Consider the following 16,910-nt stretch of genomic DNA (forward strand, 5'->3'; position numbering starts at 1 on the left):
TGTTCATTCCAGACCTTTCTCCTTTTGCTCATTAGTTAGTCTCAGTCTAGGACCGTTTCTGCCTCCATGACTTTCTCTCCCTTTCCCACCTTCAGTATCCCATGGGTGAAAGGTCAGTGCCTGGTGTCTTGCTGTTCTTCCACCTGCCAGCTGATCTTGGGGCTTCTAAGGTGGCAGAACTTCCTAACTCCACCTACAGCAAGTGATGGTTTCTCCAGTTAGGATTCCTGTGCTGCTGATCTTTCCAGCCTTTTTAACCAATGTGCCTGATGGATCTTTTAATAGTTCTTTTGTTCCTCTCCCCACCCCCATTTCTTCTTTCCTTGACAGTCAAAGAGAAACTAACTGCAGATCCTGACAGTGAAATAGCAACAACCAGCTTAAGAGTTTCTCTTCTATGCCCAGTAAGTCTTAACTTCCCTAAAGTGGCTTTATTTGCTGTAGCAATGCCAATTTGAATAGAAGTTGAAAACCCAAGTTTAAATGATGCAAAGGGTCTTGGTGTTCAGGAGGGCAGAAGTCTGAAACTGGCAATATCCTCTTGTGAGAAGGGCAGGTAATTGGTATGGAACAGTCTCCCATAGCCTACAGCTCTTGTCAGCCTCAGCTGCCTGTAGAATGGGGCAGAAAGTTTCAAGTCAAACTTTAGCAGGAAGGATCTCTCTCCACTGTGAATGTCAGAGACAGCCTTGTCCAAGTTATGCCCCTTGCTGGATGTTGCAGTCCAGCAACATTGGGGGGCGCACCCAAAGGGTAGCCAACCCTGTCCTAAAGCAACCTCATTTCCCTGCAACCTGATAGTGGCGCATCATTGCCAGTTCTTGACTTGTAAATGGGACAGATAATTTAGCTTAGATGTATCAGAGGCTGTCCTTCGTCATGCTGAATGTGACAGTGATAATTCTGTAAGTTGCTTTATAGAGGTGAGAGGTATTTTTCTCAGTCAGAGCACACAATCGCAGAGATGAAACTTGTGAACTCTGAGGCTGTGAAAATGGTTCTGTAGTGTATGGTTTTTGAAATAGGACTTGGACCAAATTGTGACTTGAGATATTGGGCAATATTTACACCAGAGGTGTTGATCAAAGAGACTCCACTGGGAAGATCATATTGGGGAGGTGGACTGATTGCTGCTCATGCAGACAGTGAAAGGAGAGTGTGCCTTCCACTCTTATGTGTAACCTGAATCTCTTGCTTGACTTACCTGGAGTTACATGATTTTAAAATGCATCTCTCTTAAGCAGAGTCCTTTGTTCTTTTTTTGTAAATCAAGGCATAAAAAGAATGCTTTCGCTTTTTATTTTAATAGCTTGGTAAAATGCGGCTGGCGATACCCTGCAGGTCCCTGACTTGTTCACATCTGCAGTGCTTTGATGCCACTTTGTATATTCAAATGAATGAGAAGAAACCCACCTGGGTTTGCCCTGTGTGCGACAACAAAGCTCCTTACGAACACCTAATAATTGATGGGTAAGTACTTTTTGGAAGCCAGTAAAAGCTGGGTATAGTGAAGCAAGTAATGTGCCTGGAAATATTTTTGCCCTTTTTGTAAAGGTCTGAAACCACTGAGGTTGTGTGTTTTTGCCACCTCTGATGGATTTCAGAAGCATGAATGTTCCTTATGTGCAAATTCCTCCATGCTTTCTGGGTGAGATTCTAAGGAGGCTCTTTTTAAATAGGTTGTTTATGGAAATCTTGAAATACTGCACAGATTGTGATGAAATTCAGTTTAAGGAAGACGGAACCTGGGCTCCTATGAGATCAAAAAAAGATGCACAAGAGGTTACTGCATCTTTTAATGGAGTGGAAGGTGAGTTACTGAAGTCGACTTGCTAAACTGTTGCTCCTGCTTTCTGACTTTTTCATTTTCTCCTCTTTGTTCTGGCTCATGATTTTGGTGCTTTGTAAGTGTGTAATTCCTAAGTGCAGACCTTACAATGCTATTAAGTCCTCTTGAGGCACACTGTTCTGGAACAGGTTGATTATCTAGATCAGCCTTGGGTCAATTTGGAGACCTCCAGATGTTTTGGATTACAACTCCTTTCAGCCCCCAGCATCGTATGGCTGTTTAACTGTAACACGCACGTTGCAATTACCAGTTGGGACTTCAGCACTGGACTGGTCTCTTTCTAGGTTGCTTAAGTTCTTCTGTGGATCATCAAGTGTCCTCTCATCAGTCAAGCAAAAATAAGAAAGTTGAGGTGATTGACTTAACCATTGACAGCTCATCGGATGAAGAAGAGGAGGAGCCATCAGCCAAGAGGAACTGCCCTTCCCTGTCTCCTGCATCACCCATTAACAATAAGAGGTGAGGAGACACTTAGCTGCCTTGGGAAGTGGTGGGCTGCAGCTCAGAGCCCTTGATGTGATGCTGTGTAGGCAGAGCTCACTGTTTCATTTCATGGAACTTGTAAGCCATCAAAACCTTTCAACTTAAAAGCATTGGATTGTATTCAGCTGAAGTTATGTTCCGAGAAGACTCTCTGAAATTAATGGACCTCGGTCAGTCAGATCCATTAATTTCAATAGGCGTGTTCTGATTATGACTAACATGGAATGCAGTCAGTGGCATTTTAATGGCAAATGTGGCCCTTCTGTTGCTTCTTTTTCCCATAAGAAAGAAAGTTGTTACCGGTTCTGGCAAAAAGACTGTATCCAATGCATTTTTACAACAAATAATAATTGAGAATTTCCCTGAGGCAGTACAGTTTCTGGACCTATAACAAGTATTGGGGCAATTGTGGAAGCTAGATGACACCTCTGACATTGTAACCAAGGTGATTAGCTAATCAAAATACAGCAGGGTATTGGCATGAGTGTATTTAATATAAGAATATATTTTGTTTTGGGAAGCATAGAAATACCCTACTTCAAAAAATTGCCTTTAATGATGAACTAACTGTACAGAGTCTTTTATGGCTAAGTTGCATGAGGGAGGGGGGTGGTTTCTGTTATGTGTGACTTTTTGTCTTGAGTTTCCATAAACAGGAAGTCTGAACTAGTTCACTCCCTGCCTCTACCCTTACCTTGCTGAAATTACAATGCCCATTTCCAGTTGCCAGAATACTTAAAGGAGGCTGGGAGTATAAAACCAAGTGAGATTTGAACCCCAAGCCTTCAGAGGTGCTCTCAGATATCTTCAAGTATTTCATTTCTGAGCTGTGCATAAGAGCTTGCCATTGCTTGCTCACCTGTCCCTTTCTGGTGAATAAAAATTGCCCCCAGGTGACCAAATCCTTCACTAGCCCCAGTTCTGGAAACAGAAGCACATGAAAGAGCTCTTAGGTTCTCCCCTCCATGCGGTTAATGTTTGGCAGAGGCCTGTGCTGCAGAAATTATTCATGAGGGTTGCATACATCAACAGGATGTTGGACAAGGTGAGCCATTGGCCTGATCCAGCAGGCCCTTCTTATGTTATTAGGTTCTGAATTGTGGGGATAAAGATGGCAAGCAGGAGGTGCAAAAGCAAAAGGCAGGGTGAAAAGGACCCTGCAAGAGAACCTCAGGATTATTTGTGGCAGTAATATATATGCAAAATCTAGCTGCATCAAACATTTGTCAGAAAGCATGAAGTGAAAGGTGCTGTCTTTTAGGAAAGACCACAAATGCCCAACTCTGAACCCCAGGTTCTGTCTGTTTGGGATACTGCAGGAGGAGTCTGCAGGCCCCATTTTCTAAACTCAGGCTTCTGCTTCTGCTTCTTAGCATTTCAAGTATGCCACATCAAGTCTCTCCTGTTTCAAGAACCCCGAGCCTTCCGGCTGTTGACACAAGCTACATCAACACCTCACTTATACAAGACTACAGGCACCCGTTCCATATGACACCCATGCCTTATGACCTCCAAGGTAGGTTTCTGACAGGACAAACATCATAGGTAATAGTAATACCTGAAATTACTGTTTGGATATTTTAACTGTTTAAGAATGTTTCAATTGTTTTCAGAAGGATTTTAAACATATTTCATATTATTGATATGTTTGCTGCCCCGGGCTTCTTTGGGTGGAATATAAACTGAATTAGGTACTGTAATTAGTAGTAGAGAAGCAGCCACCACATTACTGAGTGTGAGGTATTTGCCTTGAGTGATGGAGCCTTTCACAACCTTGCTACTAATGTCCTTTTAAACTGATGGTGTTGGGGGTTGAGCCTGCAATCTAAGGTGTGCAGAGCATGGGCCATACAAGGTTTGGCCCCTTTTCATGGCTTCACAAGGCCTGTCAACCAAAGGTTTGTAGCAAAAAAATCAACATACTTAACATATTTTTCTTTTTCCTGACATAATTTTGCGTAGGTTAGTTTAAGAGAAGCACTGTTTGAGGAAGGCTGGAGGCTAAGCAAGAGTGATTAGGATCTGTGCTATATTCTGCTTAAAGCTGTTTGATTTTGGGGTGTGTGTTTTGAGAAAATGAACCTGTTTCATTTTGCCTTTTTCATAGGACTGGACTTCTTCTCATTCTTACCAGGAGACAATCAGGTAAGCTGCTAATGGGAGGCAGGAAACGATTCTAGAACAGTCACAAAGGGGAGTAGTTTTGATCTAATATAGGGAGAATTTCTTCTTAATACAGTATCCCAAATTGAAAATGTCAAGTGGCTGAAACCACCAGGCAGTATTATAAATTATTTTTGATGTGCTAGAATATCTTTGCCAGAATACATTATTCTAGCATTTATTTCCATCACTGAGGGGAGCAAGCCTGCACAACTGGGATTGCACTGCAAAAGTATTGCTTAAAACTGAACATTTAACTTGTTTTTTAAAAAGCATTCAGGTCTTTTTCTTCCTTGAGGAAATGCTAAAGGACTCTGCGTGCATTTTGCCAGTAAAGTCCAGTAAATAGGAAGTGGGGCTTCTCCCCACAGTCAAGGTCTCACTTCCTCCCCATTATACTGCCTCCTCTGATTTCAGTAATCCTCTCAGTGAAACCTTGAGCCTGACCTTTTTCCTAGAGCATGACTGCAGAAAACCAGTATTCTTGGGGCACTCGGTTCTGTGTCCAGTTACTGCACCCAACAAATCCAACATGCCTGTGATCTGCATGCAGGAGTTTCGATGACCCTTTTATTTATTATTTTATTATTTCAAAAAAATTATACACAGCTTGAGTGTATAAATTGTATCAAAGCGGTTTACAATAGTAAAATCAGTAAAAGCAGTTTAAAACGTTCAAAAATAAAACAAAATCGGCAACAATCAGAAACCAGTTTAAAAGATGCACCAACATCCTACATGTCTGAGTAGGCTTGCCAAAACAAAAATGTTTTTAGTGGGTGTCAAAAAGAATACAGTGAGGGCACCGGCCCTGATGTCAGTCGGCAGTGAGTTCCAAAGTGTAGGTGCTTCTTATATTAAAATACAGGTTTCTTACAAGTGTGAAGCAGATATTATTACATGGCACCTGTAACCTGTAACAGTGGCAGTTCTGGAAAGAAACTGAGCTGCCCATAAGTACTTGGAATCCCCTCTTCATTGGCCTGTAGCCCCCTGGCCTTTTAACCCTTGTGAATCCACTTCTTTTGTCTTATCTATACTGTGCTGGTTTTGCTTTTTTTACTTGTGTGAGCATATTGCTGCAACCCACCCTTATGGTGAAGGGCGTGAAATAAAAACAGTGGAGTAGTAGCAAAAATATGCATGAGTACCGTTTATTAAAACCTGCTCTCCAGTGCCTCACAGCTGCCCTTTTTCCTCCTTCACATCTCCAGCATTATAGCACTTCTCTTCTGGCCGCTGCAGCCGCCGCCGTGTCTGCTTCAGATGACCCAGAACTTTTGCACTCCCGGTTTTTCCCCTATGCTTCGTCTCAGATGTTCCTGGATCAGTTGAACGCAGGAGGGAGTGCCACCCTTCCAGCCACTAACGGCAGCAACAGCGGCAGCAACAGCAGCCTGGTGTCCTCCAACAGCCTGCGAGAGACCCATGGCCACCCCGTGGCCAACAGAAGTAACACAGACCCAGCCTCTCTCTTTGGCGTCATGCCGGATATCATTTCCTTGGACTGAATCTTGTTGAGTTTTCACTGGACTAGCTAGAGGAGAGATCTGGGGTTTTGTTTTATCTTATTTTGTTTAGAAATGCAGACGAGCTTTTCCTTTTTGTAGGGAAAAAATATTAAGATATGTACAGAGAACAAAACTATATTTTCAGTTGTACTTTTGTATATAAACAAAATATGGTTTGACTGGTAAAAAAAATGACAAAAGCTCCCAACCTAGATTTTTGGATACAGAAGATTTTACACCAACCTTTCTGTCTTGAGTATTCGTTTGTTTTAAGGCTTTGATTTTTAACTGCATCACTTTGTTTCTTCACAGTGATATTAATGGAAAAGTAATGGAGTGATTGAAGCTTTGAAAAGTTCTGGGAGGCTTCTAGTTCCAGGGAAGACAGATGGCACCCACAATAACTGGAGGGAATGGTTTTCCTCCTTAGGGCACAATCCTCTGGGAATATTTTCCTGCACAAGCACCATTGAAATGAATTAGTCTTGTGCCAGTGGATCAGGCCCTCTCTCTTTCTTTGTAATTTATGTCAATTCCACAGCATTCTCTGCCTGCTAAACTGGTTGTGTGGCTTCTTGGAATGTTCTTTCAGCTCTTTCTTCTGGTTCCGAACTTCTGTTCGGAACCTTCCTTGTTCCTTCACCAGACACCATATTGTTCTGTTTGTGTGTTCATCAGTTCTCCTCATGGGGAAAAAAATACCCACACTCCTGCATGTTGAAGCATTACCATTGGAAGGTCTCTCCGCTTTTGCATGAGGCAAAATGGCTTCTTAAAATCCTGCTGCCATAAAGGCATCGGTGATCCTTTCTTGTATGTTAAATGTTCTGTGTTAAAGACTTGCTTTCTTGAGGTCATTCGACATTGGCCTAACACTCAAACTCCCTTCCCCGGGACTTTAAAAATCTCTTTCGTGAAACTCCTACATCGTACTGTGCTATCAGGACTTAAATGAGATGATATCATTTGAAAAAGATGTATTTTGCAGCAGATAATAACAAATAGCACGCAGAGTCCTTTCTGCAAGCATATTTGAACTATAGGCTCCAATCCTACGCACTTGTGCTTCAGAACAAACCTGCATCAGATTGGGCTATATTAGTGGCCTAACCCCACACAACTCTTTTTTTAAGTTCAAAGTCTTTCCCCCTTTCCTTCAAATTTACCAAAATTTGTTAAAATCTTGAGGGTGATCCACCCCCTACCTGCTTATTGGCTTCAAAATAATTATTGAATGATTTTGGCTTCTTCTGACTGAGCATGTGAAACTATATTTAATTCCCCTTTAGTGTTTGTGGGTCTCTCTCTCTCCCACCCCCCACAACTACCTTGAAACCTGTATGATTAATTAGGAAAGAGTAACTTGGGGATTATTTAAACTCTTCCTTTTTTACTAAATGACAGAACATGTAAACAGAGAGAAAGGGAAACTGTTCATAGTACATGGGAGAAAGAAGGGGAGGGCCAAGCAGCCATGTTGATGTATCCCAGAGCCCTCATTGGAGTGCAGATCTGTTCTCTGCTGTGAAAATACTTTATAGCTAGCTTTTAAAAATCTAGGTTTACAACAAATCAGGAATGGATAGGAAGGAGGGAGGTAGCAAGGTTGGTTGTAGTTTTTTCTTTTTTGCTATACTTTATCAAAGACCATGTTAGCGATTTCTTTAAACCATAGCTGCAGAAGTTAGTATCTTGTCCCCCCAGCTTTGTTTTCAAAATTGTTTTTAAGATAAACTTTGCATTGATATCAAGCCACCACTTTTTAATAGGAAACAATCATTTCTTTTCAACTAATTGAGAGACAGTATAAATGTTCTAAGTGGGTTTTCAAATGTCCCCTTCGCCATTTTAAAAGCTGACTTGAATTTTTAAAATGTTTGTTCATATGTATATGTGTGTGTATATATGTATTTATAGATCTCTCTGTGTGTGTGTCTCAGTGTGTCTGTTTCATGCATGTGAATTCCATTACTGTCTGGCTGAAATGTTTCCTTTGACTAGTTTATAATTTATTAAATGTCAGTAAAATCTAAATAAAAGGAACACAAAAGAGGAATCCTTTCTAAGTTCAATCTAGCTTGGAGGCATCAGAAACTGATTTCTTTTTTTAAAAGTATAATGAAACTGGCTTAACTTAATATAAAATGTGGTCCCATTTTGTTGCAATTGGAAGGATCCCAAACACTGAAACAATAAGAGATTTGCTAACTTTGGAAAGTCTGGTCACAGTGTAGTTGCAGGAGTCAAAATTGACAAGTGTTCTGATGAAACCCTGTAGCTGATGCTCTGCTTCTTAGCTTAAGGTGAATGCTTTTTATCAGGCACTTAAACGTGAGTCTGGGTACCACCTGCTAAATACATTGTAAGATGTGGGTCTTGTAGCTTGCTTTGAATGCAGATGGCTCCAGCTTCAGTCTCCGCCAACTCCATGTAGAGCTGGGAAGGTCCCCTGCCTGGGACCCTGGAGAGCTGCTACCAGTCAGTGTTGACAATATTGAGCTATATGGACCAATAGTCTGACTCAGTATGAGGCATCTTCCTATATTGTTACCTGGAATATGTGGTACAGTCAAGTGCATGCAGATGATGGGCTGCAATTGAGTGTATTTATGACCCATTTATTGTCATGCAATGCAAGCATATATAAGTGTGCACTTGGCTACAGCATCTACACAAGGCTCCCCCCCCCCCTCACCAAATGTATCTACTGCAACTCAAATGGTTTTTATCTGCATGTCTGTCGAGATTTTTCTACATCTGACAAAACAACTGTCGAGTCAGAATTTGAGGAGACTTTCCAACAATTTGTCAGGCTTCAAGGAACGCCGTACTCTGCTTTCAGTGTTGTTTGGTGTGTTTGAATGCTGGAAGTAATATTGTGCTTTACAGTAAACGGGAACTGCCTGAGAGTGCAATTATCTTCAGTGTGACTTGACTGAATGGTGTTTTGGGGCGGGGGAGGATTTTGCCCATCCTCTTTCTTAGCCTGTGGGTGCTCGATAAAGATCTAGAACTGTGTAAGACTAGAAATCTTCTAGGACTGGTTCAGGTTTTTTAAGTCCAGTTACTTGTGAAATTAAAAGGTACCTGCTACATTGAACCCACGGGTTTCCATGTTTCTCTCTCTCTGATAAGGTAAATGACACTTCTCACCACGGTGGGCAGTAAGGGGTGGGCATTGCACTTGCAGTTTGGAATGAGAAATTTAAAAGCATTACAAATGAGACAAGGCACACACAAAAAACGTCAGTCAATGTTTAATATGGAGAGTGCTTGAAAATTTAAGGTAGCAAACCATTGTTTATATGTCTTTTCCTGCTCCTCCTGTCCTTCATACTAAGTAAAAACAATGAATCTTCCCAATTCAAACTGAATAGTGTTTCCTCGCCTCCCTTAACTTGGGTTTTGGGCCGGGGAGGGGATTTTTGATGTATTTAATTCCGGGAACCTCTTTTGAAAAGCTATTTCCTGGCCAGTATGTGTGTGTTTTAAGTTTTTTGTGTTTTTTTTTAGCCAACAATAATAGTTAATTGGGGAAAGGTTCCATTTTGGCGTTACCTGCAGTCTGTCAGTTTCTTTAAAATACTAATTTTTAAGAATTGCAGAGATTTTTTTTTTAGTAACATGGAGTTAAGGGGTGTTTTTTAGTTAACACACAAATCCTGTTAAATTTGAATATGGAAAGTGTACTTCTTGCATTTCATAACTTGTTGGCTCCCTTTTTTTTGTCCTTGTTTTTCCAAAAGAGAAGTAGAGGGATGTGTGCTGCTTGGATGTGTGTCTCACTTTGTACAAAAATTTTGGGGGAGTGAGTGAGTGAGTGTGTGTCTACACAAGTATACACAGATGCAAGATCCTTGTATAATAGCAGGGGTAGAGTGATTCTGAATCACTTCTGTGGGCATTACTCGATGCAGAGTTTGTTGTTGTTTTTACCTAAAAGCAAAACCAAATTAAACCTTGCTAAGACTTAACTAGCAGTTTGTTGCAAAGTCTTGCAATATTTTCATTACTGCATTCCCTGATTTTCTTATCCCTATCAAACATATACCATACTCCCCTGGAAGAAGGCACTTTTAGAAACCTTCCACCGAACTTGTAGCTAGTCCTTGTTTTTTTTTAATGTGGTTAATCTTTTTCATTGCATTAAACATTTCAGGGTGTTTTCTTTTTCACAATACATTATGTCTTGCTTTGTTTTTATTATTTTCCTTTCAATGAGAGCTTAGATTTTTATTGAGAGAGAACCTGCCAGAGGCCCCCGGCTTGTGCTGCTGTTTGTTGCTCTAATTAACAAAAGGGAAAACAATATGTAAATAAGCAGAAACTTTTAAAAAGTTATTAATTCCATAAACTCAGATCTGTGATTCATTGCCTTAACTTTCTCTTAGTTTTCCATACAGCATGCCAAACAAGTTTTAAAAGTGGCTTTTAAATAAAATGTATAGTAGACCAATGTCAGTTTGTATAAAAGTATCAAGTGAAAATATTTATTACATGCATTGGAAAAAAATGGTTTACCCTACTGAATGTTACCTGTTTATGTAAAACATCTTTAGATGTAATAAAAAGCATTATTACGTTGTCTCTTCTGGAATAAATGTTGCTGAATTTGCACACTGTAAATTTACATCTGCAGGAAAGCTATTAGGGAGGTGTGCATGTCTGTTGAGAAGTCCTATAGGTAACCAGCACAAATGTGACACAACTGGACTCTACTGTGTCTCAATTTCTGCCAGTGGGTTTTGGAAGTACTCTTAAATCAGACCTGCTCAACTTGGGGGCTGTCTTCTGGCTTGGTAGATCATGCCCCACAGAGACAAGAGTGGTAGCCACTGATTGCGTGGGTGGTGGCTGCTCAGCACCTTCTGTGCTGTTTGGTTTTTAAAGCCCACCTTGTTTTGAAACAAGATTTGAATGGGCTTTTTCAATACAGGGAAAATAACCACACATCTCCTGCCAAGGTCAGGAGACACAACCCTGCTGAATAATAATAGTACATAATCTGCAAGTTCTTCCTGTACGCTACCTTAAAATTCTTGGCCCACCAACACAGGACTGAAAAAATAACCCAAATTCCTAGGCACCTTGTTTTTAAACACTGAAATTGAAGTGAAATAGGTGGTCCATTTTATACAAGCCCAGTTCCACTGGTTTGTTTGAACCAACAATTTGGGCCTGGGAAAAATAGGATCTTTACTATATAAATTTGAGGATTCCAAAAGACAAAGCATTTAAGGCAAGTAAGTGGGAGAGATCCCAGTTCCATCAAGCACCTGAAGGAGCACTGCAAGCCACAAGGATGACGGTTGCCCTTCTGTTTCCAATGATTCAGTAGTTGGCAACAGGGAGAGTAATGGATTGGACCAGGTCTTCATACCTGACTATTCCATTATGGCCCACTTTGGCTTCCTTCAGGAGGTTGTCCACTGTAAACAATTGCACAGTAATTGTGGCATGTCAGTTTAGTTGTGCATTATATCTAGATTATTGTCTACCTTTTTTATTTTTCACATGTGTGTGTGAAACAAGTGTAAACTATGTTACAGTGGGTCCAAGGAGTTTTCCCATTTCAAGGAATAGGTGGGTTACATTGTGCAAAGGCACAAGTCCAACAGCTTTCCTTCCCAATCCTGTTGGTCTCAGAAATTGACAACTTGTGTCTATTCCACTCACCCGCCTGTCTCTCTGGTGCTCCATATATTTACATTGGTGCTGTCAACCCAGTTTTCTCAAGAAAAGTGTGGGAGCCAGTGCCACTGCTAATTTAGGTAACTTCCTTAAGAGAAGTACCATTTTGAAAATGGGAAAGCAAAGGGGTCTGAGAGAGCAATCTAAATATGGGATTAGTTTAGTAATTAACCAAACTGGGGACTGGAGATGTTTCAGAAAAGCCTATGTCAATAGAAAGGAAATGCTTTTAAATATAACCAGTTCTTGTTGCTATTATGTATTGCATTTATATCCCACTTTTTCCCTCCAAGCAGCTCAAGCAGTTCATGGTTCTCAATCCCAGGAACCCTGTAAAGTTGGTTAGGTTGAGAGGCAGTGACTGGCCCAGGGTCATCTAGTGAGCTTCACTGGGGAGTTGAACTCTGGTCTTCGAGGTCCTACTCTGACACTCTAACCACTATACCACACCGACTCTCAAGTCAGACTCTGTGAAGCAGCCTTCTGCAACCTGGTGTCCTCCAGATACTTTGGACTGCAACTCCTGTCAGGGGCTGATGTAAGTTGTAGTCCAACGAAACATCTGGCTGATGGTAGATAACCTGGAAATGGTTGGAGAGTTTCTGCTTCACATAGTAAGCATACCCTTTACCTATTACTCCTGATCAATATAATATTGTTAAAAAAACCTGTTCGCTGGAGGCAAAATTAAGATTGAGGGGACACGTCAGAAATGCATGCCAGCCAAGAGAGAATCTCTCCACTAAGAACTTTTTACCTTCCTCCTTAGACAGTTTCTCTCCTAGATTCATCAACTTGGCCCTCAGCTCTGCCACTGAAATGAATCCCGTCTTCTTCCTGTCTGCCATCAACAGGGCCAAGAGGATTTCATTCTTGGGATCTTCTTGCTGCATTTGCCTGTACATGATGGTCAGGAAAGTTGAAAAATCCATTTCTCCAGTCCTGTCTGGAAACCAGAAGAAAGATTGGGTAGTCTGCTTGAATTGGTGGTTTCTTGTGCCTAACAGGCCCCATGGAGGGGATTAAGCAGTCCCATCATGGCTCATCAGCATCCGGACCTGAGATTTTCAATTTGTTCGTAAACTATCTAGACTTAGGGATGGCCAGTGAACTGGGCAAGTTTGCTAATGACACCAAGTGGTTCACAGATGTAAGGAGAAAAAAGGAGCTCCCAAAGGACCTCTCCAAACTGGGCATTAAAATGTTGAATGTAATTCAAAGTAAAGAAGTGTAAAGTGATGCACATTGGAAACTTTCCCCCCCGAATTTCACATACATGCTAATAGGGTTTGAACAGGCAGTGGTGGGGAAACCAAGCCTTGTGAGGAACCATGGAGGGAGTTGGGGATGTTTAGCCTGGTAAAGGGGGAGACTGAGAGGAGACATGATAGCCATCTTCCAATATCTGAAGGGCTGTCACGTAAAAGAGGGAGCAAGCTTATTTTCTGCTGCTTCAGAGGGTAGGTATTCGAATGACAAGAAAGGAGATTCTGACTAAACATTAGGAAGAACTGTCTGAGTGGTTGGACAGTAGAATGGACTCCCTCAGAAGGTGGTGGACTCTACTGGAAGAGTTTGGATGCCCATCTGTCAGGGATTATTGAGCTGTGATTCCTGCATTGCAGGAGGTTGGACTAGACAACTCTTTAGCTCCCTTCCAACTTTAAAATTCTATGATTATTTGACTCCAAAACAGCAGGAGAGAATCACCTTGGCTAACCTTGCTTTAAGCATTAAAACACACTAGCTCTCTAACCCTTGGAAAGAATCACCTGACCAGGAATTTTGGGGTGGGATCTATGTAATTTGTACAGCTTGCCTTTACTAGAGAGTGTTTATTAAAGCGCTGACTATGCCTACCCTTTACTTACCAACTTTCTGCAGCTGAAGGTGCCTGGCCACTTCTCCGGGGGTGGGGCTGCTCCCCAGACAGCGCATAACAGTGATGAGATCACTGGCATTGATCTTGCCTTTATGCTTCTTATCGTAGAGAGAAAAACATTCTTTGAACTCTAGTCAGGCAAAAGGAGGAGAGGAAGAAACCCAGTTTCACTGACACATCCTAAAGAAGGTGTGTGTAACCTTTGACCCTCCAGATGTTTCTGGACTGCAACTCCCATAATCACCCCTGGCCATTATCTATGCTTACTGAGGCCCCAGAGGGGCACGCCAGTGCTAAAGAGAGATGATGGAAGCTAGCTAGCTACCTTCTAGGAATAGTGCAAGTCCCTCTCTATCATTTCATTTTTATTTCTTTTCAGATTACTATAGCCACTGCATTGGGACGTGGGTGGCGCCTAGGACTTGCTGATCAGAAGGTTGGCGGTTCGAATCCCCACGACGGGGTGAGCTCCCCTTGCTCGGTCCCTGCTCCTGCCAACCTAGCAGTTCGAAAGCACGTCAAAGTGCAAGTAGATAAATAGGTACCGCTCCGGCAGGAAGGTAAACAGTGTTTCCGTGTGCTGCTCTGGTTCGCCAGAAGCGGCTTAGTCATGCTGGCCACATGACCCGGAAGCTGTACACCGGCTCCCTCGGCCAATAAAGCGAGATGAGCGCTGCAACCCCAGAGTCGGCCACAACTGGACCTAATGGTCAGGGGTCCCTTTATCTTTACTATAACCACTGCATGAGCAACACTTGGAAAACAACTGGACAAAACGGCAGGAAAACAGTAATATAATGCTAACCCATTTCAATGTAAAACAGCAACTCTTCCTTTGAAAAGCAGAGGAACCACTGTAAAGCTGTGCTTAACTTCACATCAACAAGGACTTTGTGGCTGAGAACAAGCAGCGGTTCTTGGTAGCTGAAGTTATTTCTTTTATTATCTGTTTCTAAGGTAGTAGTAGTAATTATTTATATGTCATCTATCTGACTGGGTTGCCCCAGCCACTCAGGTTAGCTTCCAACAAATTATAAAACCACAGTAAAACACCAGACATTAAAAAACTTCCCTATACAGGGCTGCCTTCAGATGCATCAATAGACAAGCCGTCTATAAAGAACTGCAAAAGACATTAAACTAGTGTTTCCCAAACTTGGGTCTCCAGCTGGTTTTGGACTGCAACTCACATAATCCCTAGCTAGCAGGACCAGTGGTCAGGGATTATGAAAAGCAGTCCAAAAACAGCTGGATACTCAAGTTTGGGAAACCCTGCATTAAATGGTGGCATCCTTGGTGCCATGATACCTAGTGAAGATGTGGGCACTCACTTCCCCAATATTTTAAAGACTTAAAAATGACCTTCCTCAGTGCTTCAACGAGAAACTTGTTGGAAGGAATTCCTAAAAATCTGCTTTGGCGTTCTTCCAAGGCAGAGCAGGACACACACAAGAAGAAGGTAAGAACATTTAATTAGTTGCAAAGAGTGTTTTGTTAAAAGGTACATACCATTGATCTGATCTTGGGACAGGAATTTTGCCTGCAACACACAAAAGGAACAAAAGGGAAAGTTTGATAAATTAAACTGTAATCTGCAAAGCAAGAAACATCACCGTCCCAGTCATCTCCAACACACATAGACAAGCTAGATTCTGTCCCCCTTCATTCACCATTGTTGGGTATTAATTGTCCTTTTCAGTGGGGTGTGCCACTCCTTTTGCCTGCCAGCTTGCTAGTCTCTTTGCCTTCCGCGTCTGACTTAGTATGGTCGAAGTCTAAAGTCCACCTGTGCCGACGAGTAGCAAGAAACAGCAGGTGTAATAAATACTCTTTGCTGTCATGGATACAGGACATGCTGTGTGTTGGATTTCAGCAGCTACTAAACAGACAGTAAGTAGGCCATGGAAATGTCGATTTACTAGAAGCTGTTTTTCACCTCTCCATAGGTGTTTTTAAACAAACAAAAAAGGGTGACAGTTGTTAGAAAATGCCACCATACTAAAAGCAGCAATTACCACCCTGGAATCCCCCAAATGACAGAGCGCCTCAAAGGCTTGGTAATCCCAAAAAGATTTCAAGACACCTCATGCTGTGTTTAAATGCCCACTAGTGCCCATTTGCTAATGCTTAATGCGATTGTTTCAGGAGGACACACGGAGGTCACTCAACCACTAGCAGTTAGCATGGATGAATCTTCCAGCAGAAGAAAGCAGGGCAAGAGATTCCCACGGATGCTTAGACCTCACTTTAAAAATTTGGTCCCCCAAATCGTGCTTTTTTCTTCTGGAATGTGCCAGAACGCAGTACCCTTTCTCTTGGCCACTCCTCGTGACACCTAGCGAATTCTCTCCACACAGGCTTCAACCAAAGTTGGGTGTGTGTGTGGGTGTTGAATTGCCCCTCCTACCTTTTCCCAGCTTTATGCGCTCAGAGACGGTAGGCAGCCACCTGCTCGGGCCTTGCGGGGTGCTGTCATTCACCCTTTTTTAATTTTTTTAATTGATTTTCCAAATTTATAACAAATATAACACACAAAGAAAAAGACATTACATTACTAAAAAAAAAAAGAAAAAAAAGTCAAAAATATGAACCAATATTACTCAAGGACCCAATTTCATTATCATTGTTAACTGACTTCCTCAAATCCCCCCCTATCTGAATTTCATTGAATCACCTTGTAACAGTTTTCCAATATCCTCTTTCTAATAAAATTAGCTCCTTCAAATAACTATCTTCCTTTCTTTTCAACATTTCCTAAATCCACAATGTTTTACAATACATTCATACTCTAATCCTAAGCCATTTTGATACTTTCAAGTGACTTCTGTTGTTTTATATTACAATGTTTGGCTAAATAGTCTTTAAATTTCTTCCAGTCTTCTTGATATTCCTCTTCTTTCTGACTGTGGATTCTCCCAGTCAGGTCGGCCAGCTCCAAAAAGTCTAACATCTTCATCTGCCATTCTTCTACTGTTGGTAGTACTTGAGATTTCCAATTTTTAGCTAGTAGTAATCTTGCCGCTATAATGGCATACAAAAACAATCTAACATCTTTTTTAGGCAGTTCCAATCCTATTATTCCAAGTAGAAAGGCCTCTGGTTTTTTAATAAATGTATTTTTCAACATTTTTTTCAACTCATTATAAATCTTTCCCCATAAGTCTTTCACCTTGGGACACGTCCTGTCATTCACCCTTTGCTGTTTGCTGTGATGATGCACAAGCTGCTGTTGGTGCAGCTGCACTGGAGGCCTCTACATCACCATTGGCGCCTCTGCCTCCCATCCTAACCGGCTACTCCCTCCCCTCCCCTTCCGTGGGTGCCTCAGGAG

The 16,910-nt window shown here is 41.7% G+C and overlaps 2 protein-coding genes across 4 annotated transcripts in view; one reads left to right on the plus strand and one right to left on the minus strand.

Moving 5' to 3' along the window:
• Positions 1–10,607, plus strand: part of PIAS1 (protein inhibitor of activated STAT 1) — a 54,227-nt gene extending 43,620 nt beyond the window's left edge. For all 3 annotated transcript variants that reach the window (XM_081838953.1, XM_081838955.1, XM_081838954.1), the window contains exons 8-14: positions 331–404; positions 1,310–1,470; positions 1,680–1,810; positions 2,134–2,308; positions 3,706–3,848; positions 4,440–4,477; positions 5,710–10,607. In XM_081838953.1, the coding sequence (XP_081695079.1) occupies positions 331–404; positions 1,310–1,470; positions 1,680–1,810; positions 2,134–2,308; positions 3,706–3,848; positions 4,440–4,477; positions 5,710–6,006 (1,019 nt within the window). In that variant the 3' untranslated portion in view covers positions 6,007–10,607. The remainder of the gene's footprint in view (positions 1–330; positions 405–1,309; positions 1,471–1,679; positions 1,811–2,133; positions 2,309–3,705; positions 3,849–4,439; positions 4,478–5,709) is intronic.
• CALML4 (calmodulin like 4) lies at positions 9,654–15,360 on the minus strand. The gene is made up of 5 exons (XM_081839379.1): positions 15,250–15,360; positions 15,089–15,119; positions 13,569–13,709; positions 12,455–12,643; positions 9,654–11,435 (listed from the first exon to the last, which is right to left on the minus strand). The coding sequence occupies exons 1-5, from the start codon at positions 15,250–15,252 to the stop codon at positions 11,338–11,340; spliced, it is 462 nt and encodes a 153-aa protein (XP_081695505.1). The 5' UTR covers positions 15,253–15,360; the 3' UTR covers positions 9,654–11,337.
• Positions 15,361–16,910: the final 1,550 nt, after the last annotated feature.

Source organism: Podarcis erhardii, assembly GCF_964252035.2.
Source record: "Podarcis erhardii genome assembly, chromosome: 14".
In the NCBI taxonomy this organism is placed as follows: domain Eukaryota; kingdom Metazoa; phylum Chordata; class Lepidosauria; order Squamata; family Lacertidae; genus Podarcis; species Podarcis erhardii.